This window comes from Pectinophora gossypiella, chromosome 8, assembly GCF_024362695.1.
Source record: "Pectinophora gossypiella chromosome 8, ilPecGoss1.1, whole genome shotgun sequence".
In the NCBI taxonomy this organism is placed as follows: Eukaryota; Metazoa; Arthropoda; class Insecta; order Lepidoptera; family Gelechiidae; genus Pectinophora; species Pectinophora gossypiella.
The window spans coordinates 4,146,971-4,169,630 of NC_065411.1; the positions used below are offsets into that span (position 1 = coordinate 4,146,971).

The 22,660-nt window shown below is 37.2% G+C and overlaps 5 protein-coding genes across 5 annotated transcripts in view; 3 read left to right on the top strand and 2 right to left on the bottom strand.

Moving 5' to 3' along the window:
• The window catches only part of LOC126368957 (meteorin-like protein), a 35,764-nt gene extending 26,253 nt beyond the window's left edge, over nucleotides 1-9,511 (bottom strand). The window contains exon 1 of the mRNA XM_050013223.1: nucleotides 9,259-9,511. Coding sequence (XP_049869180.1) covers nucleotides 9,259-9,347 — 89 coding nt within the window. The 5' untranslated portion in view covers nucleotides 9,348-9,511. The remainder of the gene's footprint in view (nucleotides 1-9,258) is intronic.
• A 3,802-nt stretch (nucleotides 9,512-13,313) lies between these two features.
• On the top strand, nucleotides 13,314-14,486 carry LOC126369099 (uncharacterized). Its single transcript, XM_050013392.1, has one exon. The coding sequence runs from the start codon at nucleotides 13,314-13,316 to the stop codon at nucleotides 14,484-14,486; it is 1,173 nt and encodes a 390-aa protein (XP_049869349.1).
• A 2,813-nt stretch (nucleotides 14,487-17,299) lies between these two features.
• Nucleotides 17,300-18,500, top strand: LOC126369100 (uncharacterized). The gene is made up of 2 exons (XM_050013393.1): nucleotides 17,300-18,146; nucleotides 18,472-18,500. Exons 1-2 carry the CDS (start codon nucleotides 17,300-17,302, stop codon nucleotides 18,498-18,500), a joined length of 876 nt encoding a protein of 291 aa, XP_049869350.1.
• A 45-nt stretch (nucleotides 18,501-18,545) lies between these two features.
• LOC126368979 (transmembrane protein 70 homolog, mitochondrial) lies at nucleotides 18,546-19,631 on the top strand. Its single transcript, XM_050013255.1, has 2 exons — nucleotides 18,546-19,103; nucleotides 19,361-19,631. Exons 1-2 carry the CDS (start codon nucleotides 18,657-18,659, stop codon nucleotides 19,550-19,552), a joined length of 639 nt encoding a protein of 212 aa, XP_049869212.1. The 5' UTR covers nucleotides 18,546-18,656; the 3' UTR covers nucleotides 19,553-19,631.
• A 104-nt stretch (nucleotides 19,632-19,735) lies between these two features.
• Nucleotides 19,736-22,660, bottom strand: part of LOC126368924 (UNC93-like protein MFSD11) — a 28,924-nt gene continuing 25,999 nt past the window's right edge. Inside the window, exons 7-8 of the mRNA XM_050013169.1 lie at nucleotides 21,945-22,249; nucleotides 19,736-21,562 (exon numbers count right to left, since the gene is read on the bottom strand). Coding sequence (XP_049869126.1) covers nucleotides 21,359-21,562; nucleotides 21,945-22,249 — 509 coding nt within the window. The 3' untranslated portion in view covers nucleotides 19,736-21,358. The remainder of the gene's footprint in view (nucleotides 21,563-21,944; nucleotides 22,250-22,660) is intronic.

A 22,660-nucleotide genomic window follows, 5' to 3' on the forward strand; every position in this document is an offset into this window, starting at 1 on the left:
CCAAGGCTTTATGGCATTCTTGACTGAATGTAATACGATTTATGTGTTCATAACTCCGCGCCGCATTTTCGAATGTCATTATTGGCCATTCAAAACAAAATGAAAATAGGATATAATAAATCTTCATATGTCTACCTTCTCGTATTAAGCTGTTAAAGTATCTATATATCAAAGATGAAGCGTATTGAAACGTGTGCTTTTAAAGTTCAAAAACTAAAAAACCTCCTTCTTTATTGAAGTCGGTTAATAAAGAGAAGACGAAGGGAACAATCGCGTGCTACGCGCAGGTATTTGGAAAGGAGGCCGCGGCGCGCGCGCTCTTTTTGCGATACAAATTTCGGTGTCTCGTCTCTCCTTCGTTTATATAGGCTAAGGACAATCGATAGATAGGGAGCGATCGCCCCAAGAAACTCTGCACGGTTATTTTTTAGCGGCACAGATTGCTGACTATAAGCGGCCAGCGCGCCCGAGGCGGTTGCCATTTGCAATCGGTTATGGAACGGCCGCGAACCTCTTTTTACGTATATTATAATCGGTCGTCCCAGCTCACTGCCTTTTTGCTGTCTCCAGATAAGTAATGATCGTCCTGCATGGTGTGCATGCAAAATTGTGTTTCCTTATATAATTTGGAAAAATCTTTGCAAGTTGTCTCGTTTCGCCGTAGTAGATATTTATATACTTAAAGGGGGAAGTGTCGGTTAGGGCTTGTTATGATGGATTGGCTGAGTCCATGCAGTCTGACAGGCGGCCGGTGCAGGTCGGGTTACGGGCCCGTGCCGCCTCATTAGCGATGTAACTTGAGGTAATTTGCGTGCGTACTGCAATATTTCGCCCGCCTCACGATAATATTACATTTTTTCGACGAAAAGCCACTTTGATTACACAGCATCCAAACCGGAACTTAATTAATTTAATCGCACTTAACACGAGCGTGCGCTTTAACGGGCACTTACTGTACAACATGTATTTTCAATAAAAGGTAAATAAGTAGGTATGTTTAATTTACGCAAATGTCATGACTTTAGGATATTACGTGTGCATATTATTACAACATAAAATACTGATATATCGAAAATAAAATATAAACAACACTGTATAACGTTTGAAGAGCTACTAATTAAAAACAGTTGGAAACTGATGTTAAGATAACGCGTAGAGACTAGGACCCAGCACGTGAGGCGCCAATGTCATTTATCCCCAGCGTGATTTCGGAAGGATAACGGCACAGGCATGACGCGGGTTTAAATCATTTGAATGTATTTCGGAAACATTCGAATGAAATATTATAATTTGACAGCGCGCCGAAGATATTGAACAGCATTATTATGCAGCTCGTGCGGCGTGGCTTGCGCCCGCGCACCCGCGCCGCCCGTAATGGACCAGACTATTCTAATGCATAATTCATTATTCAGCAGGACCCACTCATCCTAAATCCAAAACATTTTCGGCGAAATGATTCGACTCTTTTTAGTTGCTTAGAAATATTTTAAACTCAAAGCATAGTGATTATGCCATGTCGTTCATGTTCGGTTCTCAGTTTTTTGGTTACAAATGACGTATAATCAATATAACGTTTACAATTACAAGCGGACTAACAATTAGAGTATGTCGTAAGATAAGTTATGAAGCTGCGTAGGCGCCTATTAGAACGTTAGATCATAAAAATAGACAGTAATTAAACGTTAGTAGTTCGGCCCGCTTGTACTACAGTTATCACCTCTGTAATTAGCGCGGGCAACATCGACAGGAACGAATTGAAAAAATAAACAGCAGCGACACAAAGACAGCCTTCATCGACTGCCGAACAATGCCGCGCCACTATTCGCCGTTAATTAGTTTAGTTCAAAGAAGGCGCCCCGTGTTCGATAACACCAAACAATTTGCTATCCGAACCACAGTTTATAGGTATCTGCACCTACCGTACGTTTTACAACGCTTCATTTAACTAAACTAGGTCAAAATAATTCGTTGCAATCAGTGCCTGAACATATAGATACCTACATAATTTAAACGATTTTATGATGTTGATGCGGACTGGTATTTTTATGTTCAATATACATAACAATACTAAGTGGACACATGGTACAAGCATTGGGTTACCCTCCAGTGACGAGCCACACTATCTCTTGTGATTGGAGCTTGAGAGTGCTATAAAAATATTCTGTTAACTACACGCAGCCGAAAGATGATAGTAGCAACGCTCGTTAGTCGCTCTCGAGTGTCTTGGGAACTGCCGCCCGAACCGTTTTACATGAATAATTCGGGTACAACATTCAGTTACTTATACAAGAATAGATTGATAGCTGTTATTGAAACGACATTTACGGACCAAGCGCTAGCCTCTAGCGAATTCACAACTACATAAACACTGTACAAAGTAGAGCTAAGCCTTTCACCGAAGTAGCGCTAAGCTGTGTTTAGAGGGCTACAAACTTTAGCAAGGGAATTGTTTGTAATTTCATAGTCAGCTTTCCAACTGCGAGTTTAGACTTCAGCTCAGCGCACAACAGTTATTTCATGCAATATTCCAGTTGATACGGCGAAATCAACGAGCTCAATATAGAGGCCTTAAGGCGAGCGTCTCGGGCGGAACACGTGTCGTTGATTGCCCTCAATTGGCGAGCGAATAAAAACAATCGTCGCTTAAAAATAACCGTGATTTCATCCGAACATGTGACGGATTTCTCTTAGTGAAGCATGGTGTAGCGAGCGATGTTCCCACAGGCGCACCATGTGAAATGTTCGGCGACCTCGGTCTCAGGGCGCCGAATCGCCTCTGAATCACTAATGATATTAATGAAGTGTGGCTGTGGAATATGGATCGCGGAACGGGAACCTGTTCCAGGAACTATGGAGGAAATCGTAAACAGAATTAGTTGAGGCTGCCAGATGGTCAGCGTGGGACTCCGCAATCCGCCATCTGATGCTTTATCGCGGCTACTGAATGTTGATAGTGGCATCCGGCCGTGCTTATATGGGTCAGTGTGAAGACAGGAAGCGAAACCGCAAACTGATTTTCCCATACACAGAAAAACGCACGTCGTTATAGGCAAAAAAACTACATTAGTAAATAAACAATGTTTATAACCCATTGTGGAATTTGGGGCATCGTAATGGCTTCCGCTTTTTGTTGGTGAGATGATCGAGTATCATTAATTGCATGTTCTCACACGCGATACATCATTCCAGCAGTTTTAATCGTTTTGTCATTTCACTCATTCCAAATAAGAGTACCACTACGAACATAAACGAACCGTTTGCGGAGCGGAGCAAAAACATATTGATGATAACTTCGCCCAATACAAAACAAGCAGTAATTACACAGATTGGTATCAAGTATAAGTTACATAGCAATGTAAAGCGAACATTTTTGGACAACTGAAGTAAAAATACTTGTGGCACGAGACGATATTTCTCAGATAAGGAAACAAAGGGTGTCTGAAACTGTTAGTCATGGCGTATTCCGAATTATCTACCTTTGTCCACTCCTAAGTGGCATATCCTTTGTTCAAAGTTGGGTATGTTAAAAAGCCATTGTTAGCTTGGCGCCACTTATAGTATTAGACAATTTATATTGGCAATAATCCTTTTTATTTTTGAGTTGTCGCCTAAAATTTCATGCAGGTTAAATCAAAAAGTATGCCAATACCTATCGAAACCAATCATTATCGAATGTGTTCATGATTTCAATTCGAGCAACTGAATAGGTACCAAATATCTAAGTTCATTATCATAACTAACTAACTCACTCACTCACTCTTTATTAATAATAATAGTTGTTATTATGTTTCATTACCATCGTTGTACCGAAGTGTACTGAAACTTTTTTACTTATGTTTCAGTTGACACAATCATTACGCACATCCGTCGCGTCTTTGAAGCCGAATGCGTGGGGCAATTTAATTAGTCAATTATTACATTTCCCATTCACTTGACGTCATAATAAATTAACAGGAGCAAAGGGTTGCATTTAACTTGCAAAATTTGCCTTAGAACAAATAAAAAGTGGTTTTATACAAACAAATAAAAAGGGGTTTACAGAAGTAAACCGAATACTCTCTCTCTTTCTATGTTATTTTATTTATTATTTTTGTATTTTATTTTCTGTAGAACATAAATAAACAATAGCAGGACACTTGACAAAACGGGAAGGCAACAGATGGACCAAGGCGGTTACGGAATGGTGGCCAAAAGATCAAATACGATATCGAGGCAGACCACCAGCCCGATAGTCGGATGACATTGTGAGGTATGACGGAAAGCAGTGGGTGATACTTGCACAGAACCTTCATTTAGAAAAGCAATATTGACAGTTGTTTGCCTGGCGTACTTACTTTTATATGCGCAAATGTGAAATTGCATATTGCTTTTTTAGATCGTGTGGCAATGGGTGGATACAAGTTGATTGTAGATAGATAGATTAGTCATCTTATCTTATCTAGCCTAAAGTGTCCCCCCTCCATTTATTCCAGGAAGCACTGGAGAGAGAGTCCTGGAAGAAATGGAGGGAGATTAGTCATAAGGATAATAAACTATCACATCACGATACGACCTGTGATGGACCGGCTGGGACAAATAGCGAAAATTCACTTTGTGAATCCTAGTTTGGTTAGGACATTGCGAGCCGATCACCCGATTGTCCGGAAGTAAGATGATCTGTGATTTCGGAGAGTATGTTATACCGTTGGTCCCGGTTACTAATTACTGATGTAAGTAGTCGTTACTTGAGCCATATTGGGGGCTTTTGGTGACTCAATAATAACCCTGACACCAGGGTTGATGAGGTCGGTCATCCATCTCACAACCTACACAAGAGAAGATCACGAAAGAAACCTAATACATTGTCATAATGTACGCTGGTGCATACTTTAGATGCGAGAGTGCATCCTCAGAGGGGTTTGGAGTCAACAATATAAATGGTACTTATCAATCAGAGCGCATGCGCGTATCGTGCGAACGCGTTATAATACGAGAGGATATTATAATAAACAGATCCCGGCGACTCCCCTCCCAATAAATATTAATGTACGCGCCACAGATCATATATTGAATGGTATATATTTAACTTGCACCCGAAATAACTAATGGGGTAAGCAGTCAGAAACTCAAGTCTTCAGAAGACAAACTTTGGCAGAGCCATTATCAAATAAGGCTTTTAGTTTATACTATCTGGTTGACCAACCCCTTGCCTAAGGGATAGGTACACGAAAGCGCCTTTGAGGCTGGCATGATCACACAGGGTGTTCAAAGCCTCGTTAAAAATAAGAATAAAAAAAGACAAACTTGTATCTATTTTCGATAGTTGTGTTATAAACTCTTTAACACTTATGATCAGTAGGCAGTACATTACCCACTGACATAATATTATACTTAATTATACGGTCGATCAGTTATCCAATCTGTTAGGTACCTATTCCTTTATACATATAAAGCTAGTGGTTCTAGTAATAAGAATTTCTGATGATGAAGAAGGACAGATAAGAAGAAAAAATAAGAATGTGCAGTGTGTCCAATTCATCGTCGCCGGATCAGTTTATCGTAGACCAACCGACGTCTTCCAAAATTAAAAATACAAATTAAAACAAATATAACCTTATCACATTAACACAAGCTCACGACTATAATTTTTTTACCTCTGACTACCCCAATTGGGGTAGTCAGAGGTAAATACTTCGCAAGACGAATAAAATATGCGCACCTCACCGAGCTAACTGTGCTAGTGAAAACTGCACTGAAGTTTAATTAATAACTCATTGGTGCAAGTCCGTTACCGGGGTTGGAACCGACGTGTCCAATTCATCGTCGCCGGATCAGTTTATCGTAGACCAACCGACGTCTTCCAAAATTAAAAATACAAATTAAAACAAATATAACCTTATCACATTAACACAAGCTCACGACTATAATTTTTTTACCTCTGACTACCCCAATTGGGGTAGTCAGAGGTACATACATCGCAAGACGAATAAAATATGCGCACCTCACCGAGCTAACTGTGCTAGTGAAAACTGCACTGAAGTTTAATTAATAACTCATTGGTGCAAGTCCGTTACCGGGGTTGGAACCGACGTTCCCCGATTGAGAAGCAAGCCGTTGTAACATAAGAACACAGTGACTGACATTAACACACTATTTAACAGCCTCCGTGGCCTAGTGGTTAGAGCATTAGGCTCACGATTTGGAGGTCCGCTTCAATGCTCGGGATTCGATTCCCGATGGGGACATTGTCGAAATCACTTTGTGAGACTGTCCTTTGTTTGGTAAGGAGTTTTCAGGCTTGAATCACCTGATTGTCCGAAAAAGTAAGATGATTCCGTGCTTCGGAGGGCATGTTTGCAAGGGCATTAGCCATAAAAAACATCTCCACCAACCCGCAGTGGAGCAGCGTGGTGTAGTATGCTCCATACCCCCTCCGGTTGATTGAGGGGAGGCCTGTGCTCAGCAGTGGGACGTATATAGGCTGTATATGTTATGTTATTCATAAACAACATAAACAATGAGACGATATGGTACTTCACCATACCTCCTCGACTTATCTGTTTATCGTCGACACAATGAACTTAAATCAAGTTGAAGCACAAAAGCTGAAGTGATGCCGGCGCATTGACACTTCACTTTTGCATCATCAACACTTAAGTTTGCATTATCTTGCGAATTCTGCATTTTTCTAACGCCCTTCCCATGAAGCATCCATTAGCTTAAGCACTATTTTATGTAACAAAGCAAGCAAGTATACATTTAGTATCTAGTGCTAGCTAAGTAGGTAGATATTAGGTAAGTATCTACACTTGCGTACACTAGGTACTTAAAGGTGCGGCTGTTTTCCGGTTTATTAGTAAAGCAATTCCGGACATTTCTTATCTATAGACGAAACAGTCTGTTTGAACAGGTCCTAATTATTTCCTATGATAAACAAACCGATCATTCGTAAGTTATTATTTAATTTTAGATAATATTGTGAGATATACAATTAGTTCATAGAATTTGTAACGCACAGAACGCACTCCTCTATTTACTCGTAATATACTGTACATCGCTTTATATGAGTAGCTTCTTTCATGATAGAAAACATGCTATCATAATGATCTGAAATTTTGTACCAAAGTCCATAACTATCCAGATAGATAAAGACTTTATTGAGCACAATGGACACAAGATACAGAAATAAGGACAACAGATACAGAACGGCACAAAGGGCGGCCTTATTGCTCATACAGCAATTTCTTCCAGACAACCTTTGGGTACAGGAAAATTTTGTACAAATACCAATATTGTAATTAACTACTTACGTCACTAAATTAAAAACGTTTCTAGTTGCGAATTTGGACTTAAAATGTTACCATATCAATAAGAGCAACTACAATACTTTTACTCCATCAAAACATCAAGCCTCTCTTTTCCTATTCAAGTTGTCAATTTATACAAATAAGACTCATGCGCACCCCTATACCCTTTTAAAGTATTTCTGTAGCTATTGTTTCGAATTGAATCAATAAAATTGAACAATTGATGGTCTCGTGTGCCGTCAAGCACCCCTGCGGAAGGGCCGAGCCCCCAACACGGGGGCGCGGACTTTTCCCATCGGTTTCCCATTCCCACGGCTACCCCATCAATGAAGCCTCACTTGTTGATTTTGTACACTAATCGACCCCCATACAACACCATTTCCGGGTATGTTTTTACAATTATTTCATTCTTAATGGCGGAACGTAATGACAACTGAGGATGACAATTATGTGTACAGTTTCTAAGTAAGGATGCCGAATTATTAAATGATTGTTTTAATGATAATCTCTTTAAAAGAACTAATACATAATCGGGAATCGAGAGTAGGAAGAAAAGGGATTTAAATGTGTATAAGGTGCCTATTAGGTAGGTTTTTAGCTTAGTTTGTGAGTTACTTACTGGATGAGGATCCGTTTTGTGTATTTTTTATATAGTATTTGATGATGGCCCGAAAACAGCGCCATCTCGGGTTAATTAATATAAAGTTCTAGACCATGGATTCGCAACCATTGAGCTGCTAGTACTTACTTTACTTTTATCTGTTAAAAGCTTAATAGAGCTTAGTTTAAAAGAGCCATCAAGTCATGTGTGTGACGAATTACGTTTCTACAAGGAAGTAAGTACATCTTACAAGAAAATTAAATCTTAAAATAAATTAATTTTACATGGAAACACGCAACAGGAATGCAAAACAGCACTACGCAACCAGTTTCAACGACAAGTCTTTAAAAAATATTTGATGTAAAATTCTTGAAATTTAAAAGGACCTATTAGGGCCGCATATCGAAAGACAAAAACATAATTGTATGTTAATGTAATCGAATATGCGCACGCGACGATAAAATTGTATGGGGGATAGAACATTCTGCAAATTGCAGGACCTCGCCTGAGGCATGGATTTGTGAGTCAGACATCAGATGGAATCCTTGAAATCAAACTGGAATCTTGTTTAAAACACCACGAAATATTGGCACTTCATATCATGTGTAGAGTTAATTATAAATATAGGTAGTAGGGAACATACCTACCTACTTTTATACACATTAGCGCTAGCTATATGTAGTTGAATATTATATCTGATGAAACAGTTTTATTATAAATAGTGTAGTCTAATAACCGGGGGATACTAATTCAATTTTATCTAGTTCATTAGAGTTTTTCTCTAAGAAGAGAGAGATCTCTAGAATTTATAGTTCGCTGATAAATAAGCATTTTTGAAAATAATATAAGTAACATAACATAAGCTCACGACTGTATTTCCAATTGGGCTAGTCAGTGGTAGGGTAGTCAACCGAATACCTGCCCTGTAATTAGCTATTATAAGTACCATTATTAACTCTAGAGTTGTAACTACTTACATATTTAATTATTCGAAAAATATATCCCTATTAATAAGAAAAAGGACTTCTCAATACTCTACGAAACGTTGATTCAAGTATACCTACCTAATATAATAAGTAATAACCTACCTAACATTTTCGCATGGTTTGAAGATTCTCAAACAAAGCAAGTTAGACAGAAAACTAACAAGAATAATTTGCTATTTACAAAGATAATTGGCACCTAATAGAAAAGTAAATTTTTACCCTTTTTCTTTGACTCTACATTGTTCCAAAACTTTTTAACTATTGTGCAACTATTTCAAACTACTCAACTGACATGCGACTATCATAAATATTTCGCTGTAACAGTACTTTTGACAATGATTCTTTATCAGTCCGTCATAGAACAATAGGAGATTGATCTCCATACCTGCCGGTCCAGTCACAATCGTCTCCTAGCAGGCCCGCCTCCGCAGCACACAGCCCTGCCAACAGCGTCCATAACACTCCCAGCCACATCGCTAAGTCCTTAAACACCAGTCCAGTAAAAAATCACATCACTAACAAGTCTACTCCATGCTAAATTTACACCTTAACGTAATATTTCCAAGTCAAGTTTATAAACAAAATTCGAAAAACGCGCAACAGACGTGTTCCTACCGATCTAGCGCAAACTTAACTGATTCAAATACAATCGAAAGAAAGAGAAGAATTATTCTGTCACCAATATAATGTTCAAGTGCAAGCGAGACAGGTATAACAACAGCTTAAAATGAGCGTCAGAGGATATCGCTATCCTTCTCCTCCGTGACTACAAATCGTTTCATCTGTTTTAAACCATATTGTAAGGGAATAACGTCAAAATTGCAAGATGTGAAAATCTCTATAGGATCAACAAAAGCTTTTGAGTTGGCGGGAAAAGTTTTTCTGATTGTTTTTTCAACGATTATTATTTATTATTATTAGTAGTAGGTATATTCCTTGACAAAGTTACGGTAAGTTAGTTAAGTACGTCTTTGTTACACTTACGTACCTACCTCGAAGGCAAACGTTTACTTATATATAAGTAGGTATTACAAGTTAGAACTTTTGCTAGGTAAATACATACGAAAACTATAGTTAGTTTCTTGTTTAACAAAATTAACGTAAGTATAACATTGTAGCGTGCATTCCTTAAAACTCATAGATCGACACCCACTCCGGGGATAAAACTCTATTTTATTATTTCATAAATAAAAAATATTGCAAATTATACAATCTAAAATAGCAGAAGTAATAATTAGGGGATGATAAAGTGCCCACCTATTAAAGACAATACTTACCTACATTTTATTGGTCAATTATAACTATTATGATCATTTTCATTACAAAGTGCGCGCGCAGGTAGAGTCCTTTAGTAAGCGATATTGCGAAACAATTATAAGCTATCCCATTTTTTACATTATCAGTTGGCACATCCCTTACTTTTTTCTTTTTAATGTTACGGCTTGAGATAAAGACTGCGCTTCCAAATATTAGTAAGCAATAATTATAGGTAAAAGATGGCATTTTTTGCTACTAATCTTAACGACTTGTTTTCGGCTTGTTCACGTTTTTTTGTTCTACGAGGTGAGAGAAGGTAAAATCGTTGAATGCATGTTAAGTGCATTTTAAAAATTCCCTGAATGTCGAGTAAATCTTTATTACTTATATAAAACGGTAACATAAGTTGAAGGCACACACTTACTTATCTTATTACCAACATATTTATGCTAAAAAAACTACAAGTATTTTGCTTTCCCCAAATTGAGGTCCCTGTACCGTACTCTGCTATGATGACATCGCCACGCGCGTTGTTTGCGGAGAGATAAACTGAATCAATAGATATGTTTGCTCGCCGGTAGATAGCCGCTTTGTGGCCCACTCTGCTTGTTTAGGCGCTAGATTCGACCCTTATCTCGCGCGTATACCTAACTCCACGAAAGAGAAATGCCAAAAATACCCTCACATACCTGTCTGCCTTATACCCAAAATATAAGTAAGGACCGTTACGTTTGATATGAAAATTGTGCAAAAGGTGACAATATTCATTGTTGTTTCTAATGTAACTATGCATAAATGTTTTTTTTTTGTTTTTTTGTTTTTATAGCACTTACCCGTGCTTAGGGAAACACACAAATCTTCAGGACCCCGATACCACGGCTTGGTCGACGATTTTCCTCAATCAGCGCTTATCGCTATCGACCCACTAGGGTCGATTAAACCTTTCAAATATTTTTCCTCTCAGACGACGCCCTGAGCCGAGGTTCGCGCCCAACTGGGCACCCTCAGGCCTGTTGTCTTAAACGTTATACCGGGTGAGAGCCATCAGCGCTTCCCATTTGCTCGGCCAAGTAGTTAATGCCATGTGCGGCAAATCTACAATAAGCCACATCAAAAAAAACGGAAACACTAATGAAAACGAAAACGAATTTCGCATGGACAGGGGGAGGACCCGGTGGTGTAATGGTTAACATGCTCGTCCCGGCTTGACAAGAGCTGCGGGTTCAAGTCCCGTCCTATAGTCAGATTTTTTCTATTTAAATTTTCTCTTTGTAACTATGCATATTAATAGGTACCATTACAACGCAGTGTAGTGAATGTCGCGAGGAGTGAAAATCGGTTGTTGGAGCCCTGCATCCCAGCAGAGGATAATAGGATTAGAAGAAGAGAGAGAAGAAGACAATGCAGTGAAGTATTAAACGCCTTGTTCACAAAATCAGTGTTCCGACTTAGTTCGTGGGTAACTTAACTTTTGAGACCCAATGTAGGTATCTACAATTCGATGAAGCAGGATGTTAAAAGACTCTTTGTCTTTAAGTAATACTGTTTAGAAAGTTAAGTTATGAAACTGCAGACGAAATTCTGTTTTCCCGACTTCGTATGCGTCAAAAATGACTGTGTAAGTACAGAAATACAGAACATCCTCGACCAACGATGGTGAAAATTCTACCAAACACATTTTTTTTACCGGCTAACTATAGGTAACGTATAAACTTTACCTAAGTGCGATTAATGAGAAACAGAGGTAGGTATACATACTTATACGATATGAGAGTCAAGTAATGCTTTGTCTAGAAAAGTAGTTCTGCAGAAACTATTCACAAGGATTCATTGTTCAAAACTAAACATCCTCTGAGAGTCAAAACATCTAAGCTATATAAAAAGTTGGAGGACATTTTTATCACTTACTTAGTCTTTATCGGACGAAGCAATTAGGTACAATGCTGGTTTCATATTATGTCTTGCTATTCTTGCTTAATTTTGTGTATAGCTCCGAAAACATTAACAATACATTTTGCCTCTGGCACAATAATTCATGTAAGTATACAATTCTACAATTTAAACAACACTTTCTTAAAGCACACTTTGTTCTTGTCAGCAAGATAAATGATACAATTAACTAGAACTATTAGTCGCTTCTACGCATTATACTTGTTTAACTACTTACAAGGTAATTACCTATGCTTTATAAAATGATACTTATCACTCCTTGAAAGTAAAAGTTGTGTGTAAGAATCGTATAAAGGGCCTTTCGTGTTCTCTGCCTACGTCAATAGGACATAGGCGTGAATGTATGTACGATCCCGAGCATAGTGTAAACTTTGGTACCATGTCAGATTTGACAAAATTGTCTCACTAATATGTAAAAATGTTAATGCGACAAGCTTCCATCAAAAGTGGATACAAGATTTATGCTCATCATGCATGACTGATACCTATGTCCTTGAAACATGTTCGCAAAATTTAAATATTTGATCCTTATTGTGTTTTATGCTGTGTGGCATTCCCTACTTAGTTATAAATGTTTTTCTTTCAAATATTATAACGTCTTTCTCACATAAAACTTTATTCAGGTGTGGCGAAATGTCCCGATGGATTAATACCAATGACAAGTGACTGCGCCAAAAATTTCTGGATAGCACAGAAGACTTGCGACAATCCAGAAGTTCAGTACGTTTCTGCTGTGTGCGGATTCTCGCGCTGTGATTGTCCAGACCCTACCGTGCTAGATACAGATACTGGCATCTGTTACGACATCGACAACTGCCCTCCTAAACATAAGTTATTGTGAGTTTTAAATAGTTTCTAAAATAAAGTGAATGTAATAAACACAACACGGTTGATTTGATTCAATTTCCGAATTCCAATGCAAGTGAGAAGTGGCCGTACATTGTAAACACCTCTGCTTACCCCTTCGGGGGTACAGGCGTGATGCTATGTTGCTGTTGTTATGTCATAGTTGTGTCATAGTCATACTCATGCAAATTGCCATAACTAAAAAATAAAATTTATTTAGTTTTTGAACGGATGTAACAGCCCGACGAGTTGAATGAAAAAGGCGGGAATTTCGAACGAGATAGGCGGGCTTTTTATAATTTTACTTAAAAACCTATTTTAAAGCCCCTTTTTTTTGCCTGTTTTCACTATATTGTGATTTAATTAGTATCGTTCTCATTGTGAAATATGAACGTCGCATCAGGGGGTGTGGGCTTGGTCCCCACCCCCACGCCGTCTAAGCGGAAGGCCTCTGACGACTCTTCTAGTGAGTATGAGAAAAGCTCCAAAAGAGCAGTAGCTTTTATACATACCACTAGAGGCCTCTTTAAGGAGCACCACGCGATATATGAAGATCTTACGAGAAAGGAATACCCAGTGCTCATCCACTCTGCACAAAACACAAACAAATCAAAGATCAGTATGAATTTATTGGAAGTTAATAAAATTCTAAAAGATGTGCAAGGTGTACAATATGTCAAGCCGACAGGTAACTATTACATAAAGGTTTTCTTCGCATGTTTAAAGGACGCAAACTCATTTCTACTGAGTAGGGACTTGATGGAGAAGAACGGCTGGATTGCCAAGATTCCCTTCGACACCATTGAAGCCCAGGGAATAATCCGAGCTCCTGTCGAATTATCTGAGGAGGAGATGCTCGAACAGTTGACTGCTTCCTGCAACATAATTGGTGTTAAGAGATTTACCAAAAAGCAAAATGATGGAACTTCTATACCCCTGCCTACTGTTCTCATAACTTTTTTGTCCACCACACGCCCCGACCACGTCATTTATGACCGTATTTGGTTCACAGTATCAGAATACATCAAGCCACTACTACAATGCTTTAAGTGTTATAAGTTTGGTCATGGCAGTGGTGCTTGCAAAGGAGATCAGATATGCTATATATGTGCCGGAGATCATTTTTTCAAAGACTGCGACAACCCCACATCTCTCAAATGCTCAAATTGCTTTGGCCCACATACAGCTGTGTCTTACTCATGTCCCATCAAGTCTGCGAAAAACAAAGAGATTAAAGACAAAATCAGTGGTAAATATACTTACGCATCAGCTGCAAGAAAAGTTCCTATTGCCAGCCCCGACCCTGTTGTACGTAATCAATTGGTAAGCAGCAGCAGCAGCAAGTTTTCATCTTCAGACCATCCTGTGCTTCCCTCAGTATCAGCTAGGACTCCGAGGGGTCGCATGCTGGTTGCAGAGCTCATCAACTCTGAAGGTGTGCTCCATTCCATAACTAAAACAGTAATAGACATTATCAAATCGAAAGAATCTAAAAGCTCTACTACTCCCATATCTACTCAGTTAATTAAAGAATTGCTCATTTCCAACTTTTCTGCTTAATTATGGATTATAGTTCTTATCAGTTTAATATTGTACAATGGAATTCTAGAAGTCTTTTGCCTAAATTAGATCATTTTAAACATTTTCTTTTAAGCTTTGATTACACTATTGACATGATAATTTTTAATGAAACATGGCTATCTCCTGATAAAACACTTACTATCCCAGGTTACAAAATAATTAGAAAGGACTCTGACAAACCCCATGGGGGAGTTGCTGTAGCTATTCATTGCAAACATAAATTCAATGTTTTGAACTCTCCATCTCATTATCACTTTCAAAACATTTTAATTTCTATTTTCTTCAGCAGTTTCACTATTGATATTTTATCTGTTTATATTCCTCCACCACCTAATGGTAAGTTCAATATCAAATTTCTAAAAGATTCTGTTAATATGTTTGTGTCTAGAAATTATTTGATTATAGGGGACTTTAATGCTCATCACGCCTCCTGGGGCTGCAGAACAAATGACCCACGAGGCAACGCTGTACATGCTTTCGTCGAGAGTTCTGATTTGGTGTGCTTAAATGATCACTCACTCACCACTTTCCCTCCATTTGGCCAACAAGGTAATGTTCTAGACTTAGCTTTTTCATCTCAATCGCTCAGCTCTAGTTGTTCTTTTGAGGTTCTTGACGACTTACTTAGCAGTAACCACTTTCCTATTTTAATCGATGTGTATATTCCTGCTCGTATTAATCCGATTCGCAATGATTTTAACAACAATAATAGTATTTATCCGGATCTATCTAGTATTAATTACAATAAGATCGACTGGTCTAGATTTGATTTATTATGCCAACAAAAGTTCTCTTCGTTTCAGTTTTCAGATAATCCTCTTGAAAATTATTCAATGTTTATTTTAATTTTGAGTGACATATTGCTGACATTCCCTAAGAAAGTATTTAATTGCCATACTAGAAAACGCAAAGCCGTTATTTGGTGGAACGACATATGTTCTCAAGCTGTTAATCAAGCCAAGTTCGCTCTGTATTCATACAAACTATATCCTTCACAGGAAAATTATATTATTTATAAACGATTGGACGCCAAAAAGAAGAAAATCCTTATTGAACAAAAAGTAGTCAGTTGGATAAATCTTTGTTCCTCATTTAATCGCATGACTCCAGTTAAATATATTTGGGACCATATTAAAAGATTCAAATTCGCTAAATTAGGCCCGCGTTATAAATCCAATTTTTTTGCGGATCCCTTGAATACTCACTCTTATTTAGATAAAATAGCTTCATCAGATAATGTATCAACTGATAAGTCTGCTTTAGATAGTTTTTTCTCTTCTGAAGGCCTTGAGTCAGCCCGTTGGATCCTAAATGCCTTTAGTTTTGCTGAGTTTGAATCCTCCCTAGCTTCCAAAAAGAATACGTCTCCAGGTCCTGATCTAATACCTTATATAGTACTTAAAAACTTACCTTTAAATGTTAAACAAATTCTTCTTACAATTTTTAATCAGCTTTGGTCTCATAAAGTTATCCCTCAAATCTGGAAAACTCAGCATGTTGTTCCTATTTTAAAACCATCTAAGGATTCTAATAATTTAGACTCTTACAGACCTATTTCATTAACTTCATGTATTGCTAAGTTGTTTGAAACTATAATAAAGAATCGGTTGGAGTGGTATGTCGAACACAACGCTTTAATTCCAGACTTACAATTCGGTTTTCGTAAGGGAAGGAGTACAATGTATAATTTAGGTTGTTTATTAGGAGACATACATACTAACTTTAGAAATAACAAATTCACTTTAGCAGTTTTTCTAGATATTAAAGGAGCTTTCGATAATATAGATCACGGTTATTTAATAAAAAGCCTGTATAAGCTGGGACTTCCTGGACCAGTATTATACTGGATTTTTAATTTCTTGAATAATCGTGAGGTCTTCTTGAAGGTAAATAACAAAATAATTGGTCCTAAAATTACTTTTAAAGGGACTCCTCAGGGGTCAGTTATATCACCTTTAATTTTTATTTTAAGTCTTGTGGAATTTATGGAAAAAATTCCTAAGGATGTTAAATATTCATTCTATGCTGACGACCTTGTTCTTTATGCAACTTGCGACGATCCTTTGCAGGGTGAAAATATCTTAAATAATTGTCTATTTTCTGTAAGTAATATACTTGTAAATGAACTTAAACTTGAGGTTAATGTTGAAAAAAGTTCGGTGATGTTATTTTCTTACGGTAGTTTTTATTGTCCCAAAGTATATTATAATAACTTATTGTTACCTTTTCGTACTACAGAGAAGTATCTTGGTATAATTCTTGACTCCGAGCTTTCCTGGGGTCCGCATATAATAAATGTTTGCAAAAAAGTCGAACTTCGTCTAAATATCCTGAAGTCATTGGTTGGAGTCCGTTGGGGTTCTGATCCAAAGACTCTTAAGTCTCTTTACTATTCGTTGGTGCGTAGTCATTTCGATTATGGTTGTTACTTTTATGGTAATGCTTCCAATGTTCTTCTTCGGAAGCTTGATGTTATTCAGAATAGAGCTTTACGCATAATTACAGGAGCGATGATGTCTTCTCCTATTAATTCTTTAGAAGTCGAAGCTGGTGTTCCTCCTTTATTTATCAGAAGATCGTATTTAACTGATAAGTTTACCTTAAATTTAATTAGTCGTGATAATTTGCTAGTCCGTAGATATATTCAAGATTTTAATATCCCCAATTACAATAATACACCTCTTTCTCCATCACCTTCTATTAGTGAGTCCATTGCATACTTAAACTTTGAGTTTCAAGATGTAGTCGCCTGGCATGAAATTACTCCTTGTTTTACTTTCGATTACTTTTCCATGATGAGAGATGTTTCTGTTACGATGATAAAATTCGAATCTAAGTTTGAATTTTACAAATTTCTAGACAGTAAACCCGATTACATTAAAATTTATACAGATGGATCCAAAACCAATAATCGCACAAGTTTTGCCTTTTACGATTCTTCCACAAAGGCTGGAAAAGTTTTTTCTTGTAATAATATGTTTTCTGTATATTCCTCTGAAATTTTGGCTATTATATATGCTCTTAAATACATTTCTGTAAATTATTGTTCAAATTCATTTAAATTTCTAATTCTCTCAGACTCTATGAGTGCGTTATTGGCTTTAAATAACAATTGTATTTCCAATAAATGTAATTATTTAATATATGAATTGAGAAACTTAATCACTTCACTATTTAATAATAATATTGTAGTAGAGTTTTGCTGGGTGCCGGGTCATTCGGGCATTCTCGGTAATGAGTTAGTTGATGCTCTGGCCAAATCTAGTAGCAATGTTGCAGTTTCAGATTCATACAAAGTTCCGCACTCTGATTTGGTATTACATTTAAAGACTATTCTATTAAACCGTTGGACACTAGCATTAAATTCTTCTCGAAGTGTTAAAGGTAAATGGCTTGCTGAGATTGCCCCGGCACCCAGCACCAAAGCTTGGTTCGAAAGGGCTTCTACTTATTTTGGTAGAAGATATATTTCTACTATGTGTAGATTAAGAATTGGCCATTGCAAATTCCCAGCACATATGTTTAGGTTGAAATTAGCCGTTTCAACATCGTGTCAATACTGTAATTTAGCTTTTTGTGATCTGGATCATTTAATCTTTAATTGTAAAACGTTTAACGTTCAGAGGTTATTATTTATTAGTAGTTGCATAGATATTTTAAACGATTCTAATTATATTCCTAATAATACACAAGAATTGTTAAAACATTTAAGTTTATATCCTTGTATTTTTGATTTTGTTCAAAATTTTTCCATATATATTTAACTTGGCTGTACCATTACCATGCGCACGTACTCTTAAATTTGTTATTTGCCTTTTTTTGTATTATATTTAGACTTAAGTTACTTTTCTTTTTTTTAAGTTGATGATATTCGCCTTTCCTTTTTATTTAAATATAAGTTTCATGATTGTATTGTTTATGTTATGAAATTGTAAATGGATTATTACTAACGTTTCTTTTTAAGCTGATGGCCTTGTCGCCAAAGCTAAATAAATTAAAAAAAAAAAAAAAAAAGCCCGACGAGTTGACATTGACAGTACTGGCACTGGCAGCTGTCAAATCAACCATTCAAATAACGTGATTGTTGTACAATTTTCCAATGATTTAGTTTAGATCTTATTAAATTATAATCTTGAAAAATTAATAAACATGCTTCGGCTTTGCGTTCGCAATGTTTGGGCTCAAAACAAAACAGTGTTACAACCAGTTCTGTTCAAAGATATCGGCGCTAACCTAAAATGTCTTGGAGTCTCTCAAAAGCAATATTTTGGTACCAAAAAGAAAAACAAAGAGATTGAATCGCTGGAGAAAATATATTACGGGCCTTTGACTCCCCAAATTAAAACAGTGAAAGTATTTTCTTTGACCTCGAGTGTCGCTGGGCTCCTTGCACAGCCCATTATTATAAGGGAAGCTGCAGCTCTTGAGAGCACATCTTTGCTTGTAGCCCTGTGTTCAGTAGTTGGATTTTTCACTTTCGTGACGCCTTTGCTACTACATTTAGTGACCAAAAAGTATGTGACCGAAATACATTATGATCCAAAAACATCTACCTATAAAGCCACAACAATAAACTTCTTTCTTGCAGAAAAACGGGTAAGTTATCTAAAACTTATCATTATTTTTGATATCCACTTAATCCAAGTTCTGAAACTCACTTCCCACATACCCTATTGTGAGATACAGATACTTTTCCAACTTACTAAGAGACTGATCCCAATATTTCTGTTTGCTTTAAAAAACAAAACAACTATTTTATACACATCTATATAAACATGTACACTGAATAAACCTTCTACAGTTAGCTTGCAGGTATTAAGTTAATAAATGTAGGCCATTCTTTCATTTTGCAGACCGACTTTAAAGTGGACGATGTAGTAGTACCAGAAATTCCCGGGATGTTCACAACAATGACAGCTAAAGGCAAGCCTCTGTTTATTGAAGCTAGACACTTCACTGACCCTCGTCATTATGCCAAGATCATGGGATACGACAAACCAATGGACTTCAAACTCGGTGATGACCCACAGGACACAACGCAGTAACTAGTTTAATTAAGGCCCTATATTTATTGTATTATAATTGTTATTCAGTCAAAAATAAAAACTATTTTATAAAATTTCATTTTGCTTTTAACTAAATACTTATCCAGTGTCACATCTTTCTTAGAAATACATATTCTTTGATAAATGGGAAAGAAAATAGTTTATTTCCTTTAAACAATTTATTAAAGTTTTTTCAATACTATGATAAACCTGGTTTATTAAAAGCATTAGTTTCATGAAGAAGTAATTAATCTTGACTAGATTTTGGATAGAAAATTATACAGTTTTAAAAGCAGGATGTACAAACTTAAGTGTTACAAATAAAATCAAGCAGAACATAACAATCTTCAATACTCAACTGAAACAAATGTTATCAGTTTTACTGCAATAACAAAAGATGCAAGTTTCTTCATGTAGTAACTATAAATGTACCAGTCTGCATAGTCTATGTTAGGCCTGCATTGCATAGTCAATACTAATTCATTTTTTATTTAAATTCATGGAATGTATTTTGAATATAATCTTAACATTACATTTATAATTGATTTTATGATTTCTCTACAAAAATCAATCCCAAATCTAAGTAGCTGTGACTAGACAAAGTCCAAACTACTGTTTTAGGAATATTTTATACACATTTTTATTTACAAAAATATATTTTTTACAATCTCCACCACTATCTTACAGCACCTTTCAATTGATTACCATTCGGCTCGGCTACTCTAGTAAAAATACATTTTATAAATATTATATCTCATTTAAGTATTTTTGGTATTCACTCTAGTGAACTTTATTTACATAAAATAAAAATTTGCCTAATTTAATACTTTTAACTTTCTTTTACAATAATAATATTATAAAGTGAAACCATTATGGCTATTTATAAACATAAAAGTCACATAATATACTTCTCATCAAGAAGGAGGTCCATGTTGCTCTATGCTCACAAGTTATGTTTTGTAAGGATTGCCAGAAAAATATAAAAAATATTATTAGGAATAAAAAATAAATGTGTGGTGTTATTCCAAATTCAAATTTTAATTCAACCTTGTTGATCAAAAATTTGGTTTGTTTTGATTTCTGATGAGAAGTATTCTATTTGAACCAAAAGTGATAAAGCGTTGATCAAATTGAAATTACTAGAGAATTGGTTGAGTTGCGGAACAAAATATTCGAGACCCTGTATATATATTCGATCTGAACAACATAAAACTAAAATGCAATGTAAATGTAGTTGTAGGAATGTGTGTACTTGTCTGGCCAGGTAGTGTCTACAAAAGTCACGTCAAAAAAGTGTATCCAGTTCTATAGCTATCGTCAGACCGCAACATTATTTACATTATATTAGTTTATGTCAAGCTTATAAGCGATTACTTCAATAATAAGCCACTTGAACTATTATAAAACAATCTATACAACAACATTAAGTCCTCAACAAAGTATTATTTCATATTATTAGGGCGAATCTTAACTGTTATTCTTATTATAGCAGATAGTCTGTGAGACTTAGCGCGTATTACATTGCAAATTCCAGTCCCCGCGGCACGGCGACCGTACCGCGGCGCGGTTACTGTGCCGAGGGGGCTGTTGTTTTGATAATTATATGGATTTCTCGTCTACAATCACCACGTAACTAGCGCTAAGCCTCTAACAGCACCTGTAGCCGTAACATAAAACCCGCATCGCGCGCAACGCGACATACGAACCCATACAATTATATGAATCGCGTCGCGCGACATGCGGGCTCCAAACTTCGTTTACAAACAACCACTTCGAAAAACGCACTTGACATACAAATGTCGTTCCTCAATCGTAGTGCAGCGCGTTCCCGCTGGGCAGTGGTTTGTCATCGATGGCCTCAAGCGCGGCGGCGCGGGCGCGCGCCTTGGCGGCCCACTCCACGCGCACGAACGACGCCGTGCCCAGCGACGCCAGCACCGCCAGCACCACCAGCTGCACCGTTAGCAGCGCCTGCGACGAGTAGAAGAAACACGCCGCTGCTGCCAACGACTGGAAATTAAAGTGAATTATTAAAATGCTAATCTAGAAGTATACATTTTAGACTGGCTTATAGAATCCAAGAATAAGATGATAAAGAATCAATATCATTTTGCTTTTTAACTTATGTTCCAATTTTATTTATCAAATTAAAAAAAAAGGATTAACTTAAGTAACAATATCTACGACGTTTGACTGGTTTTGTGGATGATGTCCCGACACAGTATTTCAATACAAACTCCAAAAGAAATGGAGCATACCACCACTCTGCCCCACTGCGGTTTGGTGGAGGTGTTTTTCGCCTAATAGCTGAGATGAACGGCGTAACGTGCGTTCCGAATCACGGAAGTGCATAAATAGTAGAAATAAAAAAATATATTATACATAATCTTACCTGCGTAAACTTGAACAGCGCGAACGCGGAGGTACTGTTGTCAGAGTAGTTGCCACCGAGTATGGAGTAAATCTGAGTATTGAAGCACGCATCACCGAAGCCGAGTAGGAAACTACAGAACATCGCGAGATACGGCGACGGGTTGATGTACGAGATCTCCTTAGTATCGCCGAAGGGGGCTTCCGCAGGCAGGTTGATGAAGATGAGGAAGAAACTGACGAGGTGGATGAGGTACCCCATGATCACGATGGGGTCGCGCCCCCAGCGGGTGGTCTTCGAACCCAGGATACCGAACAACGCTCCGCCTGTAATTGACCAATTAGGTTAATATTTCTAGTCGCTCGCTCAGTTGTCTATGCTTCTGTCTGTGTGTGATTAACCGTTCCATTCCTTTTCCTTGGAAGAAAACGTGGAAACTTGCCTAAGAAAACAACAGGTATAACTTAAAATAAAATTAGATGGTGTCTACAGGAATCAGCAACATTGCACAACATTCGAATTTTTCATTCTATATTTTCATTCGAATTAATTATTTCGTCTATAACCATTCGAATATCGAATTATCATTCAACTGCCGGTCCGTGTTGCTCTATGTTCGACTGTTTAATTTTCTTTGGAATGACGAATGGTCTTTTCGTATACCAGGGCTCGTATTTTTGAATCGCTCGCCTTCTACTCGCGTGCGAAAATATGAAGTCTCATCTTGCAAACGACAA

What these genes read in the sequence shown, in the direction of transcription:
- LOC126369099 (XM_050013392.1), top strand. Translation starts at nt 13,314, where the DNA reads ATGAACGTCGCATCAGGGGGTGTGGGCTTGGTCCCCACCCCCACGCCG.
- LOC126368979 (XM_050013255.1), top strand. Translation starts at nt 18,657, where the DNA reads ATGCTTCGGCTTTGCGTTCGCAATGTTTGGGCTCAAAACAAAACAGTG. An exon ending in TCTTTCTTGCAGAAAAACGG is followed by an intron (nt 19,104 to 19,360) that starts GTAAGTTATCTA and finishes TTCATTTTGCAG; the next exon opens with ACCGACTTTAAAGTGGACGA.
- LOC126369100 (XM_050013393.1), top strand. Translation starts at nt 17,300, where the DNA reads ATGATGAGAGATGTTTCTGTTACGATGATAAAATTCGAATCTAAGTTT. An exon ending in TCAGAGGTTATTATTTATTA is followed by an intron (nt 18,147 to 18,471) that starts GTAGTTGCATAG and finishes TTTCTTTTTAAG; the next exon opens with CTGATGGCCTTGTCGCCAAA.